General features: G+C 37.9%; 1 protein-coding gene across 5 annotated transcripts in view; it reads left to right on the plus strand.

Moving 5' to 3' along the window:
• Positions 1-22940, plus strand: part of arid1b (AT-rich interaction domain 1B) — a 132639-nt gene that overhangs the window by 25529 nt on the left and 84170 nt on the right. For all 5 annotated transcript variants that reach the window (XM_039692287.2, XM_089118456.1, XM_039692289.2 and 2 more), the window contains exon 4: positions 14624-14722. In XM_039692287.2, the coding sequence (XP_039548221.2) occupies positions 14624-14722 (99 nt within the window). The remainder of the gene's footprint in view (positions 1-14623; positions 14723-22940) is intronic.

Consider the following 22940-nt stretch of genomic DNA (forward strand, 5'->3'; position numbering starts at 1 on the left):
GTTGTCTATGGGCATGCACAAACATGTCCATAAAACAACCCTTAACGTTCATTTTCAAAACTGTGCAACTCACAGAGTGGTTGGTGGTGTTCGTTGATGTTCCGAAACAAGTAGTGTAGCGAAATACCGTTTCTGTCGTGTTTTATGTGTCATTTTTTAAAATCGCATTGATGTCTGCTGGAGGACTCAGTGCTCGTTGATATTACTGCACTAGCTACCGGAAAAGGGTCTGTTTACATTTGATTGTAGTCTTTTCGCTCGGTTCTCCGTCTCTCAGAAGGCTAGCGTGAGCAGAGCAACTGTGCTCCCTGACTTTTTTTTACGGTGCGCTATAGTGTTGGGCGATATGCTCCATTTTCATATCGTCCTATCGTCAGCCTGTGAGATCGGCGATACATGATATTATCGTGAGGGGGCGGGGCTAACTTATTTGATTATTAACTTGATTATTTAGCCTACTCATTAATTTGCTTGTTTTATTAGCCTACTTCGTTTTATATACGAGAATCTTTTTTCTATTTTGCTAGCAAAGGTGGAGTGTTTATTAATAGGATCAGGTTATTTCCTGGTATAGTGAGGTAAAAAAAAGAGATCCTAATCCTTTTGTTTGTCAACGGGAAATTTACGGACACATTAGCCTATCCTCATGCCGTTACATGCAGCATTTTGACTAGGGTCTATTTCTGCACGAGATGAAAACACGTTTTAATAATTTCTTGGGTCAGAAAAAGTCTTGGGTCTTCAGCACGAAGTACGCGGGTTAATGTGTTTTAAATGGCGATAGAAACAAAAGGGCCAAACGTCTAGCTGAGTCGATCGGTTTATACTTATACTTATGACTTGACTGATAAAGGAAACGTTTACATGACCACATGCATTGTCAAGTTTATTCAACATAATCAGGTTAAGAACGTCGTCGCATGTAAACGCGCTCAATCTCTGAAAGTGAAAGTAAAAACGGACTGCTTTCGGCATCTGCATTAACGCCGCGTTCCCTCAGAGACGACGATGATAACGGTAACTATAATACTATTTTAGTGATATTAATATTAATACTATTTAGTAATTGTATTGTTTTTAGTGTTAGTGTCATTAAACGTTTTGTTAATGTGTTACGGAAACAAATACTTTACATCTTTACAAATACATCTTGGATCTGTAGGAAACAGAATTTTGCGTCTGTTAAAACGAGCACACTTGATAATTTGTGAATGGATCACCTTGCAATTAAATTTTGATGTGGGATGTTTTTTAGTTTGTTTTAAAAACATTCTCTTAGAGGAGTCCTCATTAGTGCGTGTGTTGTTGCAATTGTTATGAGGTGATGTCGTTGTAAATTTAGGCAAGGCAAATTAATTGTAGTTCCTAATATTCATTTAATAACAATACTAGCTTTATAATAATAATAATAGGCCTAATAATAATAATTTAATACATTATGGTAAAACGAGCCAATTATCGTAGTGATATCGTCAAAGGCATCTGCCATCGGCGATATGTCAGACTATCGTCGATACACGATACTATCGTCTATCGGCACAACCCTAGTGCGCTAGACACCGTTTTCCGTACAGCGTCCTGGTTGTCGCCATCAAGTGGTCGGAAGTGTGCTAACGCTTCAGACTCAAATATCGAGCGGAAGTTTATACGCAGTTGTGAGGTATCTGAATAAATAGTTCTACAATAGCAAACAACACGGATTGAAAGTATACATAACGCCGATATATTTGTTTTTAATCATCAACGAATACCACCAACCACTCTGTGAGTTGCACAGTTTTGAAAATGAACGTTAAGGATTGTTTTAAGGACATGTTTGTGCATGCCCATAGACATCCAGTCTAAAGCTCTCACAGGCGATTCTAAAAAAGTCAAAAAGTCGAAACAGGACCCATTGTCAAAATTTCTAAGTCCACCACTCTATTTCATTCAAAACAAACTACAAAATAGACTCAAGGTGTTAAATACCGGAATTATCCTTTAATTCAGCACTTGTGTGTAGTTTGGTAGAATGAAATGCCCTTATTCCTTTATATCCGCGGGCGTTGTGTGTGGCGCTGGTATACGTCTAGCAATCGCGCCCTGCTTCATACCACAGTCTGTATTCACTCATCCATAAAAGATCCATCAGCTTGACGACAGGATCCATAAGTCCGCTTAATGCGGAATATACGTCATCAATACGCCTTTGTTATTGTAAGAGGTTAGTGACCCCTTGTGGTGAATAATCCTGCATATTGTACCTTTAAAAGAAGAAAAAGAAGCCTGTTTTAGGCTTAACATTTAAGTTACTTGACAGTAAAGTATGCAACATAAATAAATAAATAAACAATGCAATTGTTTTTTTTCCCACATAATGAGAATGAGATTTTTCCAGATTAGAGTAATGAGAATTTCAGTGCAGTTTATATTTTCCCCAAATCACCATACAACAATTAGCTCCACCCCCTTTACACACAGACACACACTTTCTCTCTCTCTCTGTCTCTCTCTCTCTCACACACACACACACACACACACACACACACATACATATACACACAGTTGAGTACCGCTTGTTCTTAACGGGATGCAACACACACACACACACTCAAATAGTTTGGAGAAAGCGGTAAAAGAAACTGGCCTTGAGTGGATGTCTCACGGGGGTGTGTGTAATATCAGTGAGGACAGCACTGCCATGCGCCTCATATTGCTATCACACTCTGTTTATTCCCTGGACCTTAAAGGCATTATTTTCATTTTCTCTTATATGACACTGAGGCTGATTGAGAAAAACGGTTTCATTTTCTTCCTCTGTGCCGTTGCTTCCAGTGTCTCTGACAGGAGAGATTGTGGGGAGGACGAAAACTGCAGCAAGTGGGAGATATAGTGTCTGAGAAAGTTTTAGGATTTTCAGTTTAAACAAAGAAGAGTTACTTAAAATGAGGATGAAATGTATTCTATTGAGAAAAAGTGTGACACTGATCATGTGAACGTTCATGCAGCTCGAGTGCTGCTGTCATTGAGGCTAAAAGGGGACAACTTTTCGCTCAAATTGTTACGCTAAAAGAAATAATTTGTAATTTTTTTTAAATTAGAAAAGAATTAAAGACGTTTTTCCCTTTGGTCTCCGATTTTTAGAGCCGCCGTATTCTCAGGTCTTTTTCTTCAGGCAGAACTTTGAACTTCAAATTGTTAAGAACTTGTCCGTGTCTCGATTTGCATACTAATATTAGGCACTACGCTGTTATTCACTGGTGATGGGAAAGTACATTCTTTTAAAGCTGAAGTCACATTTACCATTGCTTATTAAAATTTCACAGCCAAAAGAAAGCGGAACTTGGGCTTGACAAAATACGAATGAAATGAATGAAATACAGGAGTAGTGATGATATAATGTATTATAAACATCCCAAGCTATTTTGCCAGCTAGCAAACCAAACAACCATACTGATAAATAAAGAGGCTTGCTATTGCTCGGCATGGAAATTTGCCTAGGAAAACATCTTTGCCACTGGTAGATATGACTGAATGAGAACACCTTTAGTGTGTATGCATTAGTGTATATGTATCTTAATCCGCAAGACCTATTTAAATGTATTTGATATTACTTGACTTTTAGGGTTATTCATTTAAAAAGAGTGGATGCACAATTGAACTGTTACAATCTTTGGGGTGTTATAAGGACATAGAGGAAAAAAACGCAAAGGATTGTAAAAGCAAGGCTGTGTTATGCAACTGTACACTCGTAGGCATTTGGGGCCAGTTGTTCCAGTTTGTTTGTAAGTTACAACTTAAGGCCAATTTATACTTCTGCGTAGGGTGCGCGCAGTAGGTACGGCGTACCATACGCACAGACGCATCCCATACCGCGTACCCTTCCGCGTTGCCTGACGCGCACCTCTTCAAAAATGTAACTACACGTCGCGAGTCTCGCGACGACGCGGACCGCAAGGTCGGTGATTGGTCGGCTTGGTAGCATCGTATTTCCTCATACGCATTTCCGCACGTACCTTCTCACGCATTTACACACGTACTATCTTCTCCGACGTCTTCTCTCATTTCTGCCTTTCAGTTTTAGTAATTTCACTAAAATGAACTGTTTTTCCACCCCAATAAGCTCCAACTCCAACATTATCCACTCTCTTTCAGTCGCTATTGCTTGTAGTAACCTAGCCGCGAGGAATATAAACACAGTGGAACATTAAAACCCTCCGCCGCCTCCTAGCGTTTCGGAGCAGTACTGCAGAGCAACCAATACTTGAACGCAGAAGTATAAATGCTCACAACGGCGTCGCCTACGTGCGAAGCCAACGCCGTATACTACGGCGTACCCTCGACGCAGAAGTATAAATTGGCCTTTAGCCTAGTTTTGACGTAAAGGGGCACTAAGTTAAAACTTACACACTACACTCTTAGAAGAAAAGGTTCAATATAGAACCCTAAAAGGTTCTATCAGCGCTACTTATTTGGAACCCCTAAAAGGTTCTATACACTCTTAAAAAAGGGTTCCTCTGGGTTCTATATAGAACCCTGGGGTTCCATACTTGGCCAATAGAACCTTTTACCAAAAAAATGGTTCTATATAGAACCATTTTGAAATTCCATATATGAAGCGGGGGATGGAACCATTTCTGGTTCTAAATAGAACCATTTCTTCTAATGGCTCGTTTCCACTGAGTGGTACGGTACGGTACAGTTCGGTTCGGTACGCAATTATTTGCGTTTCCACTGTCAAAAGTTGTGAATGGTACCAAAAAGCCGAACCGTACCGTACCACTTTTTGGGTACCCTTTCGTTAGGGTACCTAGCACAGTGAAAGGGTACTAAAAGGTGGAGCTAGACTCACTGCAGAACGCTGATTGGTGGACAGAGTATCGTCACTCGCGCGTGCTACAAGGGCATTAGAAGCAAATAGCTGAAATATAATTCTACTGTTATTGTGTCACGAAATGTAGTTGTAAGACTTTTTCAGGCGAGAAAGTAGTTTTTTAAAAATCAAATCTGTGGTTTATTTATAGATTTTTGATAATTTGACTGAGATCCATTCCAAGCGATCACCGGACGCTCGCGCTCGTGTCCCCCGCCTGGAACAGCCTTTCCACCTAACAGGTGATCTTTGGTCTCGTGAATCTATAATTCGTTTCCTGGCCAATAGTTTTGGCAGAAGGCTACGTGAAGTAACTGAAGTTTCATATCTTTGAGCACTGAATTTGTATATTTAACTGACTGAATTGTTTCTTGATATTATTTAAGCTTTACTGTATTTTGTACCTTTTACGTATACTTTTATAATAACTATTACTGATAAAATTGAAATTCAACAAAAAGAGATAGTTTTGTAATTTTTTATTTATTTTATTACAAGATCATCTGTAATGTTGTTTATTGCAACATTTGTAATGCGATATGCAATACATTACATTAGATATTGCCTAATGCCAGCGCTTGTTTCTAGTGACAAACATGCCGCGAAGCAAGAACAAGATCTGCTGTCTGTCATCCATTGTCGCTTTCTTCGCGCAAAAATGACGTCGATCGCTTCTTTCCAGCATACCACGCCTATCAAGTAAGGGTACTGTTGGCGGTGGAAACGCAAGCCTGATCATTGTGTACCCGACCCGTACTGTACTGTACCGTACCGTACCCCTCAGTGGAAACGAGCCATAAGAGTGTATTAAATATTTTGAATTGTATATATTGCTTAAACTTAGTTGAAATGTAACTACATATATGATCTAAATAATTACGGAAGTCTCAAATTTGCACACATTTTTCAACGTAATACTTTGTGACACACTAATTCTTATATAACACAGTACTTAGGATGTAGTTTAGGATATTTCTGAAATGGTTGCTATACTCCTTTCTGCAGTATCGATACACTGATACCAGCTGCACGTTATTACTCTCTCTTCTCTCCGACAGCATATTGAGACACACCCGCCTCCTCTCACTCATGCGTCTCATTCACTCCAGTTGAAAAGTGCTTGTATTGCGCATAATTTCAGTCATTCCTGCACGTTTTACACTCACACAAACAGCTCGTGGGTACAAAATTGACTTTTTTTCCCCCTGATATTGTCAAAATTTTCGAAATGGCCGTCTTCTGAGTATTCAGATGAATACAGTCAGTTTCGGAACGTAAATAGTTGAGAGAAAAACGCATGTTGTGTAACAGTATATTGGATCAGTGCATAAACTCTAATGGTGTTCACACCGAACGCGAATTTAATCGTTTGCGCTAGTAGATCACATACAAAGTCAATGCAAAGATGCGAATAGATGCATCATTCGCGGCAGGCATTGCGAATGACGCGAGTTGGGCGACGCATTTTGCTGTGAACGTCTTCCGCGCAAGTTGAAAAATTTGAACTCGAGCCGAAGATTCGCATGACGCTTAGTTGCGCCAGCCAATCAACGAAGAGCTAATCGATACGTCCGGTAATATATTTAAAATAGGCTACATTTATGTGCCTTTACAATAAATGTATTTTAAATAGATGTTGCTATATATTTTACTCAGTATATTAAGCAGCTACAGATCCAAACTCCATTCATAAAATCAGCATTGTAAAGATCTTTTCCCCCTTATAATTTTATGGACAGGCCTGACAAAACAGACATAGGCCTACTAAAATTCAGAGTCTATACATTTCAACATAATTCATTTGCTTCCTGTAGTTGCTGTCCATCCGAGAAAACCTGTCAGCAACAGGTTGAAATTCGGTGAAACTCGGTAAAATTCACCGAGTTGAGTTCGCCTCTGGATGGTGCTGTGAACCCAGACATTTCCTCCGTATTTGGGACTTCCACAACAAGTACAGAGCAACAATAAATTTTATTATGTATAAATGTATGCCAGAAAGAAATTGTGGTGTTGATTTTTTTATTTGCAAATCGCGAGTGACGCGGACGCGCAAATGGGTTCAAAATGTTCAAGCGTCTAACTAGACGTGTCACGTGACAGACGCGTATTTGACGCTCTATTTGCGTTCGGTGTGAACACACCATTAAAGTGACAGCAGCCTAATAAACCTGCTGCTGTTCGTCGTGTCATCCAAAAGACCAAGACAAAATCACTCGAATCTCTTGACTGAATAACTTTTGTAACTTTAATTGTAAGCATTAATCTGTATTTAATTTTTACAATGAAAAATCCAGTGTTGTTTTACATTTGATTACTTTCATTTCGGAACTATTTCCTTCCTGAATACCCACCTGAAAAAAGCGTAAAGCCATGTTCATTTAATTTGTGTCTTTGTTTTATTATTTATTTGTGCTATCGTTTGTGATTTTATTTCTTCTGACTGTTTACTTGTCTTTTTTTTGTAAATGTAGTTCAATGATTCGAATAAAGCCTCCCTGTGCTGTGCTGTGTGTACGCGATTACAACTAAATGACCCAAATTATCCAAAAATGATGATATAATAACAAATGATCTGTATCAGTTTCCCCCCGCGGTATCAAAAATAGTATTGAATATCAATATTTTTCAAGGTATCGAATTGAATTTGATAATTCCAGTATCGTGAATAAGGACACAGCGTTATATTCTGAAATTGATGGTTCATCATGTTAGCTGTTAGCTTGGGAGCAAGCTTTTTTCATCATCCCAGAGTCCCCATCCTTGGTCTGGTTAAAATCAACCTGCTAAATCAAAGCGCTGGCTTTCATTAAAGCTTCTCAGAGTGGTCTCTTCATGACCCTAACCTCACGTCCTCCTCTGTTTGGCGTATATCTTCAGTTAGCACCATGTGCTGGCCATGAAAGGTACCTACCAGTCTCAGAGCATCTACTGACCATACCGTTAATAAAAAGTCACGTTGATTTCAGAATGAGTGTGTGTTTAAAATACAACATGAAAACAACAATTTCCGGTAGACCAGTGTAAGATTTGATTGCCTCACTATTGGCTTACTATGATATCATTGGTTAATTTTATTGTTCCCTGCCCGTATGGACTTGGTGACAATCAGCATAAAAACAATTTCTGGTTGTGAGAAAGCCATTACGTTTTAATGAAAGATTATATAAAAAAAATGTTTTTTCCATCCTCTTTACCGAAACATGGACTGATCAATCAGGCACAATACGACAAGGGACATTTATTAAGAACGTAAATACTGTCAATTTAGGTTTCATGGCGTCTTTTAAAGAGACATTATGTCCCTCACGCGCCGACTAAACATCAAAACTGTGCAGGCATGATGCAATTTCAGACAAGCCATTACAATAGGGCATTAATCACACTGAAGGGATGTTTTTCGTTTTATCTGTAGCTCAAAGAACGATCCGTTAATCATTGCGCTGAAACCGTGGAGGCACAAGGGACTCAAAAAACCATAAAGAGACGGATTTGATGTTTTCATGGACATGTTGAGTTTTACGAGTCTCAGATGCATTTGTCTTCTTACAGCGACGTTTTCATCTAGACACACCCTGTGTAAACACGTCTCGTTCAGCACGGCCCTTCGGTTGAGAGAAAACAGAAAGAAACGAAGAAATAAAATCGAGCTCTGACTCGAATCAGAACGTATTGACCTCAAAACTCTTTCCTCAGGCAATTGGAGCTTCTCCATTGATGTTTTTAAAAAAGATGTATTTTTAAGCCCATCAAACATCCATAAAAAGCAATGGAGGTCTTCAATTAGCCAGAAAAACTACATTACAAATAAACATTGTTTACTCTATCTATCATTATTATTATTAAAATGGTATTTATTTTACTAAGCAAATACATCCTTCTATAAAATATAGACCATAATATGTTAAATGAGGATAGTCAGCATAATATGAATTCTCACTCTGTATATTTTGTAAATCTTACTGTGAACAATTCATGCATGCATTTTTGTTTGTTGTTTCGTTTTAAATATACATTGTGATGTTTAGTCAGATTTGCACAGCTCGAGTTTCCAGTGAAAACAACAGATCTTCGGTGGCATACAGTATATGACGGACTTCTCCAATCAATTTGTTCCGGTAAAATGCAGTCTGGTCGCGTGTTTTTGATTTTGTGATTAAAGAGGGCAAATTTCATAACGTTTTGGACCCTTGTAATGTTTACACCTGAGTTCAGCGCTGTCACATTTCAAACGGCTGAAAGTTAAGTGTAATTTTTAAACTGAAATTTAAAGTCCCCTTGTAGTCAATATATTTATCGCTTAACTGCTTAACCAAAATGACATATTTAAACATTTTTTTCCCTAAAAAAGGCCTTTCAGGCTTCAAAATAGCTTGAATGTAACTCTACACCCTTGCCTCATTTAGTATATGTGGTTCTATAAATATGCAAATGAGCCCTACAATCCACTCGTTGACCTGATTTGTTACAAGGTAGTTTGTGACGTCAGAAACACCAGTGATTTTAAACCATGGTTTTTGAGACTGCAGTTCACATAGTACCACCACAGGGGGACTTTAATTAACATATGTTAATATTTAACTTTAATAAATAAAGGAGTGTCTTTAACCGACACATTCATTTTTTTGCGGTGGTATTGAAATCGTTATATCACGTGTAGTAAAATTCCCCAGTATTTGTATTGACAGCCTTACACAGCATGGCGAAAGTGAATTTTGAGTATTTGAGAGGAAAAGCGTGTCACTCGGGAGGTATCGCATTGTTCTGCTGTGAATATCGGAGGTGTCTCTGTCCATTATCGTAGTGGAGCAGCTGTTACGGTTCTGAATCAGCACATGCCTGAGCGCTGATGTAATGGCCCAACTGTAAACAGCCGTCTGTGTGTGTGGCCTGGCCATGACCCAGAGTCAATACACACACACACACAGCTCCGTCTGGCTCGGGAATGCCCCCTTTTTTTTTTCCTTTTTTTTGGCCCAGTGTTTTTTTCCCACAGTTGAATGAAGCGAGCGGAAGGGAGTTCTGGGTGATGTTTGTATACATGAGTGAATTGCGGGCAGGGCAACCTTAGTTGCCACACTTTCAAAATTCTCTCCAGTTTTCCTTTTCTGAAGTGTATTTGCTGAGGGAAGTCAAGTATCCACTTACAGAAAAGATGCTGTAATTAGTTTTCTTTTGGCTTGATACCCATAGTGTTATTGGGATATTGCTGCAAAAAAGGGATGGTTCAGACCTGTGTGTTTTTTTCTTCTTCTGTGGAACTCAAAAGGAGATTTTTATTTGTTTCTTTTTATGTTGTTGTGACATTTAGTTGCGAATTCCTCACTAAAATTTGACTAACACATGCCCTATCACAAATGGCACCCTTAACACTTGTGGTCTTCCCACGAGTCCACGATGTAATGACTCTGCTGCGAATCTCACACCATTAAGCAACTGCATAATGAATCTCTTATTTACATCGTTTTTACGCTTAGTTGGTTGTAACGAAGTGATTTGTAAGTGTGGAGAGCTCATTCTGATCAAACTCTGATTCTGACTCTCTACATGTCTGTGATAGGCTACAGTTCTTCATGCTGCAAAAGCACGTTGTAAATAGAAACCTTTGATGCTCTTCACAGATCTCTCACACAAATACGCATGGAAGTGTTTGAATCAGCGGGTACCGGATTGACCCGATAGTGTGAGGATTCAATGTGAAAGTATTACAATATAAAAACATATTTAAAAAAAGGTGTAATTAATTAGTTATTTTTTTAAATCGAGTGACTTAACAAATATGAATATGTATGGACTATGGATGTGTGAAAATATACATTACTGATTTAGTTTTAATAAAAATCTATGCTTTTATTTGGCAAGTATACATAGAATTGATTAAAAGTGAAGCTTTTATATTTGTAATACATTATTTTTAAACATTCTATTTATCAAAGAAACCTGAAAATAGTTTTTGTGGGGTTTCCACAATATGTTTATAATATACACTGTACACTCACCTAAAGGATTATTAGGATCTCCACACTAAGGCCATCCTTAAAAATATTTTGGTTTGCAGTAACAGCAATTTTTTTTAAAAAAAGGGTCGGTAGGTAGGTCTATATTTTTTTTTTTTCAAGATTCAGTGTAAAAAAAAAAGTACAATTTTGGTCATGGTGATCGTGAATTTTTTTAAAAAAAAATGCATATTGTGACGTCACTGACTGGGTCTTCAAACTGTGCATCCACCGCTAGGTGTTAATTTTAGGCCAGTCACAAAATGTATAAAATATCTATTTGTTGTGCATATATACATGAGATTGGCAAAAACAAGTACAAACACATGGTCAAACAAAGAATACAATTAAACAAAGATACAAATTAACCTATATACACAGTGCTTTAATTTCAGGAAGGTCTAAAATTAGCTACTTTTCAGTTAAGTCTGTTGCTCTCTCTGAAAAGAAATTTAATTTATTAATCAAATGTAAAATGACACTGCATAGTTTATCATAGTTAGATTAATGCTTATTAAAGTTTAAGATATTCATTCAAGAGCTGTGAGTGATTTTTATCAGCCTTTTGTTGTTTGATTCGCATTACTGGCTCAATCGTCACGTTTATTAGACTACTGCCCCTTTAAGACCGAATGCAGAACTCTACTGTAATAGATGCACCATCATTTTCTCCCAACTATTTACGTCCAATTAAGACATAAACTGTGTTTAAATGAATCTCAGAGCAGGTCATTTTATATTTTATGCATATTTGATAGTTTAGATGTGCACACGAAGCCCAAAATGAGGCTTCGTTTTAGTGCATTTCGGAGCGCGCGTCGCGCGTCGTGAACAGCGTCTCTTGCGCAGACTTTTGTGCTTTTAATAGCTCTTTTAATGATTGAACGCGTCCGCAGTTTAGCAACAGTACAGAGTGCACCGATCGTGCTGATTCTGACGGTACGTTTGGGTTTTAGGAAGAAATAACAGCGCAACGCTGTGAAGGGAAGGAAGTTGCGCTAGACAGAATGCGTATGTAATGGTTTCATCTCAAATATCATCTTTTTATAATCTTTGAAAGCGGAAATCTAAAATAGCCTACAATTAGAATAATATCCCAGATCTAAAGTGTAGGTAACCACGTTCTGTTCTCATTGTCACTCATTAAGCAGGGCTGTCGTGCTGCGCGCGCTGTGGCTCCGAGTGAGAGATCGCTCTCTCTTCTGGACTGCGAATAGCAAAATGCATCACAGACAAATTGTTTAATATTATTATTATTATATATATATATTCAGCCCCGTTGCCCTTTTAATACCGGGTACCAAGCGGGAACACTGAATGAAACGAGCAAACGTACAAGCCATAGTGTGACACGCGTAACGTTAAACCAATGGTGTAAACATAATCGGATGACTATGACGCCACGGGTTTTTATTTAAAAGAAAGAACGTAGCCTACGTTTGTAGGCTATGTAGACACAAGCAACTTTCACAATACTAACTAAAATAGAATTAATATTATTTTATTGAATTTGAATTAGTAGTTTGAAGAGTTAAAAAAAAAAATCGGTCGGTCTGAACGCAGGTTACAACCGGCAAGTCGGTCGGACTAAAAGGAAAAAAAAATAAAAAATTGGGTCGGCCCTAAATTGACAGGGTCGGTCGGGTTACGGCAAACAAGAATATTTTTAAGGGTGGCCTAATATTGTGTTTGACCCCCTTTCGCCTTTAGAACTGCCTTAATTCTACGTAGTATTGATTCAACAAAGTGCTGAAAGCATTCTTTAGAAATGTTGGCCCATATTGATAGGATAGCATCTTGCAGATGATGGAGATTTGTGGGATGCACATCCAGAACACGAAGCTCCCGTTCCACCACATCCCAAAGATGCTCTATTGGGTTGAAATCTGGTGACTGTGGGGGCCATTTTAGTACAGTGAACTCATTGTCATGTTCAAGAAACCAATTTGAAATGAATCGAGCTTTGTGACACGGTGCATTATCCTGCTGGAAGTAGCCATCAGAGGATGGGGACATGGTGGCCATAAAGGGATGGACATGATCAGAAACAATGCTCAGGTAGGCCGTGGCATTTAAACGATGCCCAATTGGCACTAAGAGGCCTAAAGTGTGCCAAGAAAACATCCCCCACACCATTACACCACCACCACCAGCCTGCACAGTGGTAACAAGGCATGATGGATCCATGTTATCATTCTGTTTACGCCAAATTCTGCCTCTACCATCTGAATGTCTCAACGGAAATCAAGACTCATCAGACCAGGCAACATTTTTCCAGTCTTCAACTGTCCAATTTTGGTGAGCTCTTGCAAATTGTAGCCTCTTTTTCCTATTTGTAGGGGAGATGAGTGGTACCCGATGGGGTCTTCTGCTGTTGTAGCCCATCTGTCTCAAGGTTGTGCGTGTTGTGGCTTCACAAATGCTTTGCTGCATACCTCGGTTGTAACGAGTGGTTATTTCAGTCAAAGTTGCTCTTCTATCAGCTTGAATCAGTCGGCCCATTCTCCTCTGACCTCTTGCATCAACAAGGCATTTTCGCCCACAGGACTGCCGCATACTGGGCGTTTTTCCCTTTTCACACCATTCTTTGTAAACCCTAGAAATGGTTGTGTGTTAAAATCCCAGTAACTGAGCAGATTGTGAAATACTCAGACCGGCTCGTCTGGCACCAACAACCATGCCACGCTCAAAATTGCTTTTCTTTCCCATTCTGACATTCAGTTTGGAGTTCAGGAGATTGTTTTGACCACGACCACACCACTAAATGGATTAAACCAACTGCCATGTGATTGGTTGATTAGATAATTGCATTAATGAGAAATTGACCAGGTGATCGTAATGATCCTTTTAGTGAGTGTACTTTGATAATGATGATTCTTAAACACCAAATCAGCAATTGGAATTTCTAATGCGTCATGTGACACTGAAGACTGAAGTAATGGCTGCCGACAGTGTTCAAATTGACTTATTTTAACTTATACTGCATTTTTGTTTTAATGAATCCAGCCTTGGTGAGCATAAAGGCTAAATCACACCGCACAGACAAACGGCAACAAATACCAACAAAAAAGTTGGCCGTTAGATTTTAGCGTGATGTTCAAAGTGCCCCGACAAACACTGATTGAACATGTTCAGTTGGGTGAAAACAAACCCCCACCAACACCAACAGACGCCGGCCGGGTAACACACTGATCTGACAAAACCAAACAAACGTGTCTGTGCGAGGTAAATTGGCCTTAAGAGGCTTCATTCAAAAACATTACAAAAACGTACTTATCCCACAGATTCAAATAATTATTTAACAATTAAAACAGTACAAATGTAAATATGATTCTGAATGCACAAAGATTGTGTCAGGAAGCCAGTTTCGACATCTTTCTTGCAGTTTGGTACAGTCCCGTCACACAGAACTATTATCCAGTTCTTTTATCTGGACACTCAGCCAAACATAAATAGGCCAGCAAATAGTTAAATGAATTTTTTTTGATCCCGTATGCAGATTGCAGAATTTATGGTTGATAATCAGTCTGCTTTTTAGCCGTCAGACATGCCTCAGCATTTCTGCATGAACAGCCGTTCTGCTCGCGTGAATCAGAGAAGCACAATTATGGGATGGCGTCACCATCACGCTGTCTTCCATGTGAATAAAGGCCTATTGGTGTAAAGAACCACAACATAGACTCTCTGGGCTGTCTGAGCCCTTCAGTGGCTTCATGTTTCTTCTTTATTTTTACATCAGTCTTTCCCTCTTTCTCAGTTTCTCTGTTTTTTTCCATAGGACACTCTGCAGGAGGGATATGGCAACAGGGTCCAGTCTGGGAAACCAAACCACGATGACATGGGCCTTACACAACAGGACCGCCCGTCCAGCCTGCCGGTGAGACATTACAGTCTAAAATTAGTCTGAGATTTTAGAGAGCGTCTGCCCTATAGGTGTTGGATAATGCCTTACTTTTCTAGAAATGCTGTTATGAGTTCCCTATAGATGATGCTCAAGTGAATATAGTAGTTTATGAGATATCTTCTGGCCTTCTCTCAGTTTTTTTTTCCCAGCGCTCTGGTTGTTCCACTCTCAATTGGAAACTCTTTTCCAGAACCCTCTCTTGCTGTTTCTCTTGCACCGTTTGACCCAGTTGATCTGCACCAGTTATTCTCAACTGGTGGGTCTTGGCCAAAAATTGGTTGCAGGTCTTTTCTGATGGAGTCCAAATTCTGACTCTACCATCTGAATGTCTCAACAGTAATTGAGACTCATCAGACCAGGCAACATTTTTTCCAGTCTTCAACTGTCCATTTTTGGTGAGCTCTTGCAAATTGTAGCCTCTTTTTCCTATTTGTAGTGGAGATGAGTGGTACCCGGTGGGGTCTTCTGCTGTTGTAGCCCATCCGCCTCAAGGTTGTGTGTGTTGTGGCTTCACAAATGCTTTGCTGCATACCTCGGTTGTAACAAGTGGTTATTTCAGTCAAAGTTGCTCTTCTATCTGGCTGAATCAGTCTGATAGAGTCAACAAGGCATTTTCGCCCACAGGACTGCCGCATACTGGATGTTTTTCCCTTTTCACACCATTCTTTGTAAACCCTAGAAATGGTTGTGTGTTAAAATCCCAGTAACTGAGCAGATTGTGAAATACTCAGACCGGCCCACCTGGCACCAACAACCATGCCACACTCAAAATTGCTTAAATCACCTTTTTTTTCCCATTCTGACATTCAGTTTGAATGTCAAATGAGTCCTGGACAGTGGGGGAAAAAGTGCTAAATGCAAATGATATAATGAAACTTTACCATAGAAAAAATAACTAGTCCTATCATATTTTAAAAGGGGAGAGAATACACTTTCAATACGTATTGTTGTTGATGGCCGCATCTGCAATCAAATTCACTGGATTTGACGACTGTGGGCGCCGTCATCTTTAGAATATTGTCTTTGAACTTCCGTTTTTGCGGTCGCTCTTTATATTTCTATAGCATCGCTGTCGAGGAGTAATTAGCTGATGAAGTGGATTTACTTATTGTAGAGTTAAGAAAAGTTATCATGAGCATTGTAATGTTTATCATGAGCATTGTAAAGCAGATGTCTTAACAAATGTCGACCTGGAATTTTTTTATGAGCAGTTCATTCATACCTATGCAAGATCGCTGTGAAAATACAGACCGGAAGTCGAAAGACAACGAGCGCAGTGCTGAAAAGGGGCGGGGCTACATAAGGTTTATAAATAGGCATTACCAGATGGTTATTCAAATTTTTAAAAAAGATGTATAATTGACATTATTTTGTAAAAACCTTTTACCTCTTATTAAAGAAATGTTTCACCGAAAAAGAAAGTTAATTATTCATCCTCATGTCATTCTAAACCTGAATGACTTTCTTTGGAACATTAACCCCCTGGGGACCAGGGTGTATTTGGGGTCCTTGAGATGTTCTGAAATCCCCTGACATTTGTACTTTTTTCAGTTGCTAATAAACATGTTAATGGCACAGGTGAAATTACACCCTATTTAGCACAAACAGGGCTGCCATAATATGTGAGCAACGTGTATGTACATGTTTGTATTTTTGAGAGAATATTGTTTATGCGTGTTTATTGAAAAAACTAAAAATGAAAGTTTCTGAAATAAGGCCACAAAACACATACGGAATATGTGTGATTTGTGATAAACTGGATGTTTATCGAGATGATATGGTCGTTTTCATGGCTTGCCTCAACATTAGCGTTTGAATGGTGCGCTCTCAGTGGGCGGGGTCACATTAACACGTCATACGCTATAACTAGGTGAAAGGAATCTGTCTCTTTTCATACAGATTACATCAACTGAGAATAGTTGCTTTTTTATATAAATTATGTCATTTAAAAGAAGAGAATTTCAGCTTCATGAGAATTCTTTTGTGTCTCTGTGACAAGTATTTAATGAGTTACAGTTCATTTTTCGGAGGCATTTTAGAAAGCTTTTTGCGGAGACTCAAAGAACACCCTGTTTATTTTTTTATTTTACAAAAACACAAGGTTTTGATGTTGTACACAAAAAAAGAAGACCCTCTATAGTTTATAATCATGTATTGATTTTATTTATACGACCATTAATGATGGAGTATTTTAAGTCTTTTTTGCAGCTATGTGAGAAAAAAAAAACGTTTAAAACGCGGGGGCGCATTTTTGGTGTTCAGAGGGTTAAATAAAGAGCTGTTAAAGTCGTCATGAAATAAAAATTGACTTTTGAAAATTGACAAAAATTGACACTATATACTTTTTTAGCGCACATTACTAAGTCAAGTCACCTTTATTTATTTAGCGCTTTTTACAATACAGATTGTTTCAATTCAGCTTTACAGAGATAACAGGAAAATAACGCAACTATAAAAATAGTGTGAAAATAGTGTCATAGTCCAGCTTAAGTAAGTTCAGTGATGGTTAATTATTGTTGTAAAAAAGTTATTTATTTAGTTAATTTATATATATAGCCTCTCTGGAGAAAACAGTGATGTCATCGTCCAGCTCAGTTCAGTTCTCATATAATAGTGTCAATGCAGGCAGATCAATAATATTGTTGAATATGAAATGCAAGCCAAAAGCCAAAGGCGACTAATCTTGTGGTGAACAATTCATCCGTGCAAGTTAATACACAGAAAAAAAAAAGTTTGTAGTGGTAATCTTTAATCAAAATCAGAAAATTAGGTTCTGCTCTGGAATGACGTTCCTTCTCTAATGACATCAGTTTGACGACTTGGTTTGAATATCCTTAACCGCTTCCCTCCGTCAGTCAGTCTGCAACATAGACTGTAAAAAAAGATGGACGACGGTGTAATCGGTCGTCCATCTGTGTAAAATGAAGCCGCCAAAGTCCTAATATGGCGATAACAACTTGCCCAGATTTGGTACCGGGATATCCAGTTCCCGCCTCCAATCAGCGTGATAGAAACAACCTAAAATGACAGAAAAAAATCTTTGGAAAAATGTATTTGAGGTGCAATTTGATTGTTTGGATTCCATCACGTCCATTAGACTTCATGGGAGGCGGGGTTTATGACATGTCATAAGCCACCAGGGGGCGATCGAGACGCTTTGGCTTCACTTTTCGCTTGGCTTGAGGGATGGAGAGGAGGTGCGCTAAAATAAAACCCTGCCCTTTATTTTATATTCCCTCATATTTATACGGCACAGCACTGAAGTAAAGTCAGTTGCAACTTCCGGTTCACAGGGACTTTAATGTTCACGTTGCTCTTACAAAATACATGGGAACCATTGGAATAATATGGAACTTCACTCGCCAAGTAGGAAACATTTGTCATATGGGTTGGAGGAACATAAGGGTGACTAATTTAATTTTGGTAAACTATTCCTTAAAGTTGCGATTTTGTCCTTCCCTCAGTGATTCGTGAAAATATCCACAAGGCTCTAATGATTTTAGCAAAAAGAATTCCAGTTACCATCCATTTCCTAAAAATAGTCATCCAGCCCTGCCGCCCTCATAAAAAGCTCTTAGTGTTTCTAGAAGACGCTGCATGGGTATTTAAACGAGTGGAGCTGCAGTCTCTGGTGCTGTCATGATAGGTTTCCCGCAGGGGTTTGATGACTGAGGTAATGTTGTTTAAAAGCCCCAGGCGGCTGCTGGTTTCATGCCGGCAGACCTATTTTTAGATGTGTCTGACACAATGGCCCAGTGAACTCCCAGCCAAGGACAAAGAGAATAACAGCACAATGAATGGCCAAGTCTGCACCGCGTGTGCGTTTGAATAATTATCTCAAAGTGTCTCCCGCACTGTAAAGGTCTACATCAGATCAGTGCGAGAAAAGTACAAAGGAGCACAGATTATGTAACCTGAACTACACAGGAAAATGTCAGAAAACATGGGTTTGAAAATTAGATCCCAAGACTTGAAGAGAACCTATGGATCAAGCTGTGATCGTATTCTTCACAACCTCAGTTAAAAAGAAAGAAAGAAAAAAAGAAGTCCACTTCTGCCTACAATGGTGCAAGTTTGGACTGGAACTAACTCTGGTTAACAATTGGAAGACGGTGAACTGCTAAACTCGACATATTGACTAACAACTCATAAATATGAACTGATGTTTCACAGATTTGTTCCCGTTTCTGTAAAATAGAAAAATCATTGAATCATTGAACGCTTGAGGAAACTTGGGTCGTGATCCTAATTGTGGAATCCCCATGAAAACTGGTGTGATTTTTAAACATGTTTTGCTCATTGTCTTTTTCTATGAAAGCATAATGTAATCCACCTTGTTGGCATCAAAACGGCGTGAGCTTTGCACGGCGTTAATCCGCTGGCATGCGTCCTGACTGCAGAAAGTCCTTGAAAATTATTCGTGCAACATGTTTGAAGTAAGGTATGATGGTGTAAGCAGCTGACGTGGTTACATTTGCCCTTGAAGATCTGGAGCTCCTGACATCAGTAGTAATATGATGGAGCTTGTGTCAAAATGATTAATGGGTTTTTAATTAACCCATTAACCTTTGACCCGCCCCCTCCCCGTGCCCTGTGTTTGACCCGGCCCCTCCTCCCTGCGTCCTTGGGTGACCTTGACCTGTGGTGACCTTGTGTCGTATGACCTGGTGCGTAATTGAATAATAGGTGTGTCATGCATCAGACCTCGTGATTATAAGGGGATCATTGATATGATGTAAGATTTTATGTTCGAAGGGGATCTCTGGTCCTTGTGATTATAAGGGAAACATTGATATGATGTAAGGTTTTATGTTTGAACGGGTTCGTCCCACCACATTCCAGAGGAGAGGGGGATTGGTGGGGAAGGAGAAAGTGAGAATATCATAAGTTTTACACTAAAGTTTAAAAACATTCTTTAAAAGTGAAATGGTTAAATGGTTATTTACATTTAGTCATTTACAAATATTTCGCACTAACTAGATTTGAAAAACATTCTTTAAAATGGTATAAATATAATATATAATATTTCACAGTTGATAAACATTCTATGATATGAATTAAATGGTTTGAAAATATCTAATGTCTTTCTAAACATCTACAGATCCAATTATTTTAAACAAAAAATAAACTCATCTTACATTTTTCATATGCAATACATGCATACATACATGATTGGGTGTGCAAAATAAGTTGTAATACAAAATATCCCCAATGTGAAAGTGAGAATATCATATGTTTTACACTGAAGTTGGAAAAAACACCCTGTTTTTAAAAGTATATAACTGAAATGCTTATAAAATAAATGATATACGATAAATAGCTTACTGAACCAATTAATTAAGCAATAAACAAACTCATCTTACATGTTTTAGAGATTTGAAGAAGTCCATACATGTCCAAATACAATTCATGAATGGGTTGTGTTTAATATTGTGAATGTAAGATCCTGACAGTCTTCCTCAAGCGTTCCTCACACACTCCCGTTTAACATGCGTGTGTGTGTGTGTGTGTGTGTGGATGTGGGTGTGCTGTGTCTATTTGTGTGTGTGTGTGTGTGTTCGGGATCAGAACGAGACGTGTTCGATTAGTGTTAATTCCATATCGTAGTAAAAAGCATAAATTAAATCATTAAAAATCATGTGGCTGTGATCCATGAATTAGTCATTGTTACATTTCCAACGCCTGCAGATAGTACAACATATTTTTATCGCAAAAGATAGGCAGCACGATGTTAACCCTGAAAATCAAATTTTTCCCTGATTTACCCTGAAAATCTAATTTGTTAAAATACACAATAGACAATGTGAAATAACAGGTTGTTTTGGGGGTCTGTGTAAAAACTTGACTTAAACTTAAAGTATATCTTTTATTTATCAGGGTGCATGTAAAGAACTTTGAAGAACTTTGAAATTTGGTCATCTCATTCGTCATCACACACATGTGAATATACATGTTCAATATATACTTAAGTTTTATCTGTAAGAAATTTGCCACATAGACCTGTCTATCTTCAGAGAGAGGGGGACAATGAAGACATTTAGAGTCTGTGATGCCTCAGGCCGACCCATTGATATAGGCTGCTTATAAGGCCCTTCCGATCGCCAGTGCATCTAAGAAATTACTTAACAATCATTTATGATAGCTTCAGGCTATAGGGTGACAGAGCAGATGAGCCTCTGTGCATCGTGTAGTGTTAGTCTGCAAATGCCTTTCCAGAGCTTTTTGTTCGTACTAAATTTATTTCAAAGCATAATCATAAAAGTTTAAATATGATATTTTAAAATGAAAGGTTTTAACACATTTGTATCTTCTATTTATCTTTCAGAAGATAAACTTATGATTTTTAACGTAACCTAGAGTATAATTTTTATCAATATAGCCATAGCCCTAATGATTTTTGTACTGTAACAGCATTCTATCCTGTACACCTAAAACACAACCGTCACAGAAAACTGCCTTTTCACATTCCCAAAATAAGAAAATAAAAATAAATAAATAATTTAATATAATTTCTAAGCTGTTTTGCATCCACAAACACACACTAAGTCGGTTCCATAAAACTAACTAATCTCTATTTTTAAATGAAATGATTATAAATAAAGTTTATAACTTGTTACTCAAAATTTATTTAAACATAGTTTTTAGCTAAATTTATATATATATATATATATATATATATATATATTCACATAAGTATTGATAAATAAACTATAAAAAACAACAACAAAAAACAAATTTATCACAAACCAAGTTTAAGTTGGGATAATATACAGTGTGAGATGAAGCTTCACATCCTCATCACAGAGGATGAGCCTCTAGGGGATAATGTCACAGTAAAGCTAGTCTGCTTTATTTTATTTGGAGTTTTATTCATACTAAATTCATTTAAAAGCATAATAATAAAAGTTTAAATAGAATATTTTAAAATTAAAAGACTGTTTAACTTAAATTTTTAAAGATTTTATTAAAATCGTATCTTATATTTACCTTCTTAGAAGACTTCTGTATGATATGCATTAATTTAACCTAAGGTACTGTTTTTACCAAACGGCGTTTATTCAAAATAAAATAAAATAAAATGTTATAAATCAAGAACTGTGCTTTTGCGTCTTAGATCTTATTTCAAACAGTATTTTTGTCCATGTGACATGAAACATGTTCTCAGAATTTGACACAATGTTTTTGTTGTTGTTGTTGTTTTAAAGAAATCCCAGGACTCTACATTTCTCTTATTTAGATTAAGTTGTATCATTTAGAAAATCATCACACATTTTCAGAGACGCGATAGGCCTCTGTGGCCCAAGACGCAGCATAAGTAAAGTTTGTCCCGAGTGAATATTTAATTTTACTCATCTTCATTCAAAGCATGATCTTACTTTTTCTACGATAGCTATGATCTATTGTATGTATAAGATATATTGTATTCACTTGAATTGGTAAAAAAGATTTCTTGTATTCCCCAAACTATCCTCATTAATTGTGGGAACACAGGGTGAAACTCTTCACCGAGAATATACTATCGGTTATCTACTCAGAATATATGTAGAATTTGAAAATGTTTTCATTTGTTGATGATCTGTCGGTAACATGAACTGACTGTGGCGGGAGAGCTGATAATACTATATTGCAGGAAACATGCCTTTTGACCTCTTCCATTTTGGAGGCTATTTTTTAAAGACCATACAAGTTAGTCCTTAAAGGTGCACTGGCTAGGAATTTCTCCCATCTAATTGTATTTTCAAACGAACAGTGCTCTCTAGCGCCTCACTTTTTCATTTTACTTCATCGAGTTTAACTATATACATGTTTTACAGTTATACTGCCTATATAATGGATTACACAACCACGGAAAGAAAAAGCTTGTAATTTAGGCCATAACATTGACGTTACCTGTCAAGAAGAGGAAAGCGGGCAACTTCGGCGTCCCTTTCAAAGTCTTCCTCATTCATTAGCATTTTTTTTTTTAGCATTCATTTTGAATTTGTCGGCCACATTTCCCTTTCAATAAAACATTTATGCTTTTTTGGCTATGAGGATTGCATTATGAAGTACTGGGCAGTACGAAACGTTATATCAACGTTATATACCTCCCTGGCCGCTTCAGCTGGTTTCAGTCAGTCAGCTTTGAACGAAAAGGCAGGCTAGTGTGTTTTGTCCCTCTCTGCTATTATAGTTTTTCAAGATGGCGGAA

The sequence above is a fragment of the Pimephales promelas genome, chromosome 13, assembly GCF_988280905.1.
Source record: "Pimephales promelas chromosome 13, fPimPro1.hap1.1, whole genome shotgun sequence".
Taxonomy (NCBI): Eukaryota; Metazoa; Chordata; class Actinopteri; order Cypriniformes; family Leuciscidae; genus Pimephales; species Pimephales promelas.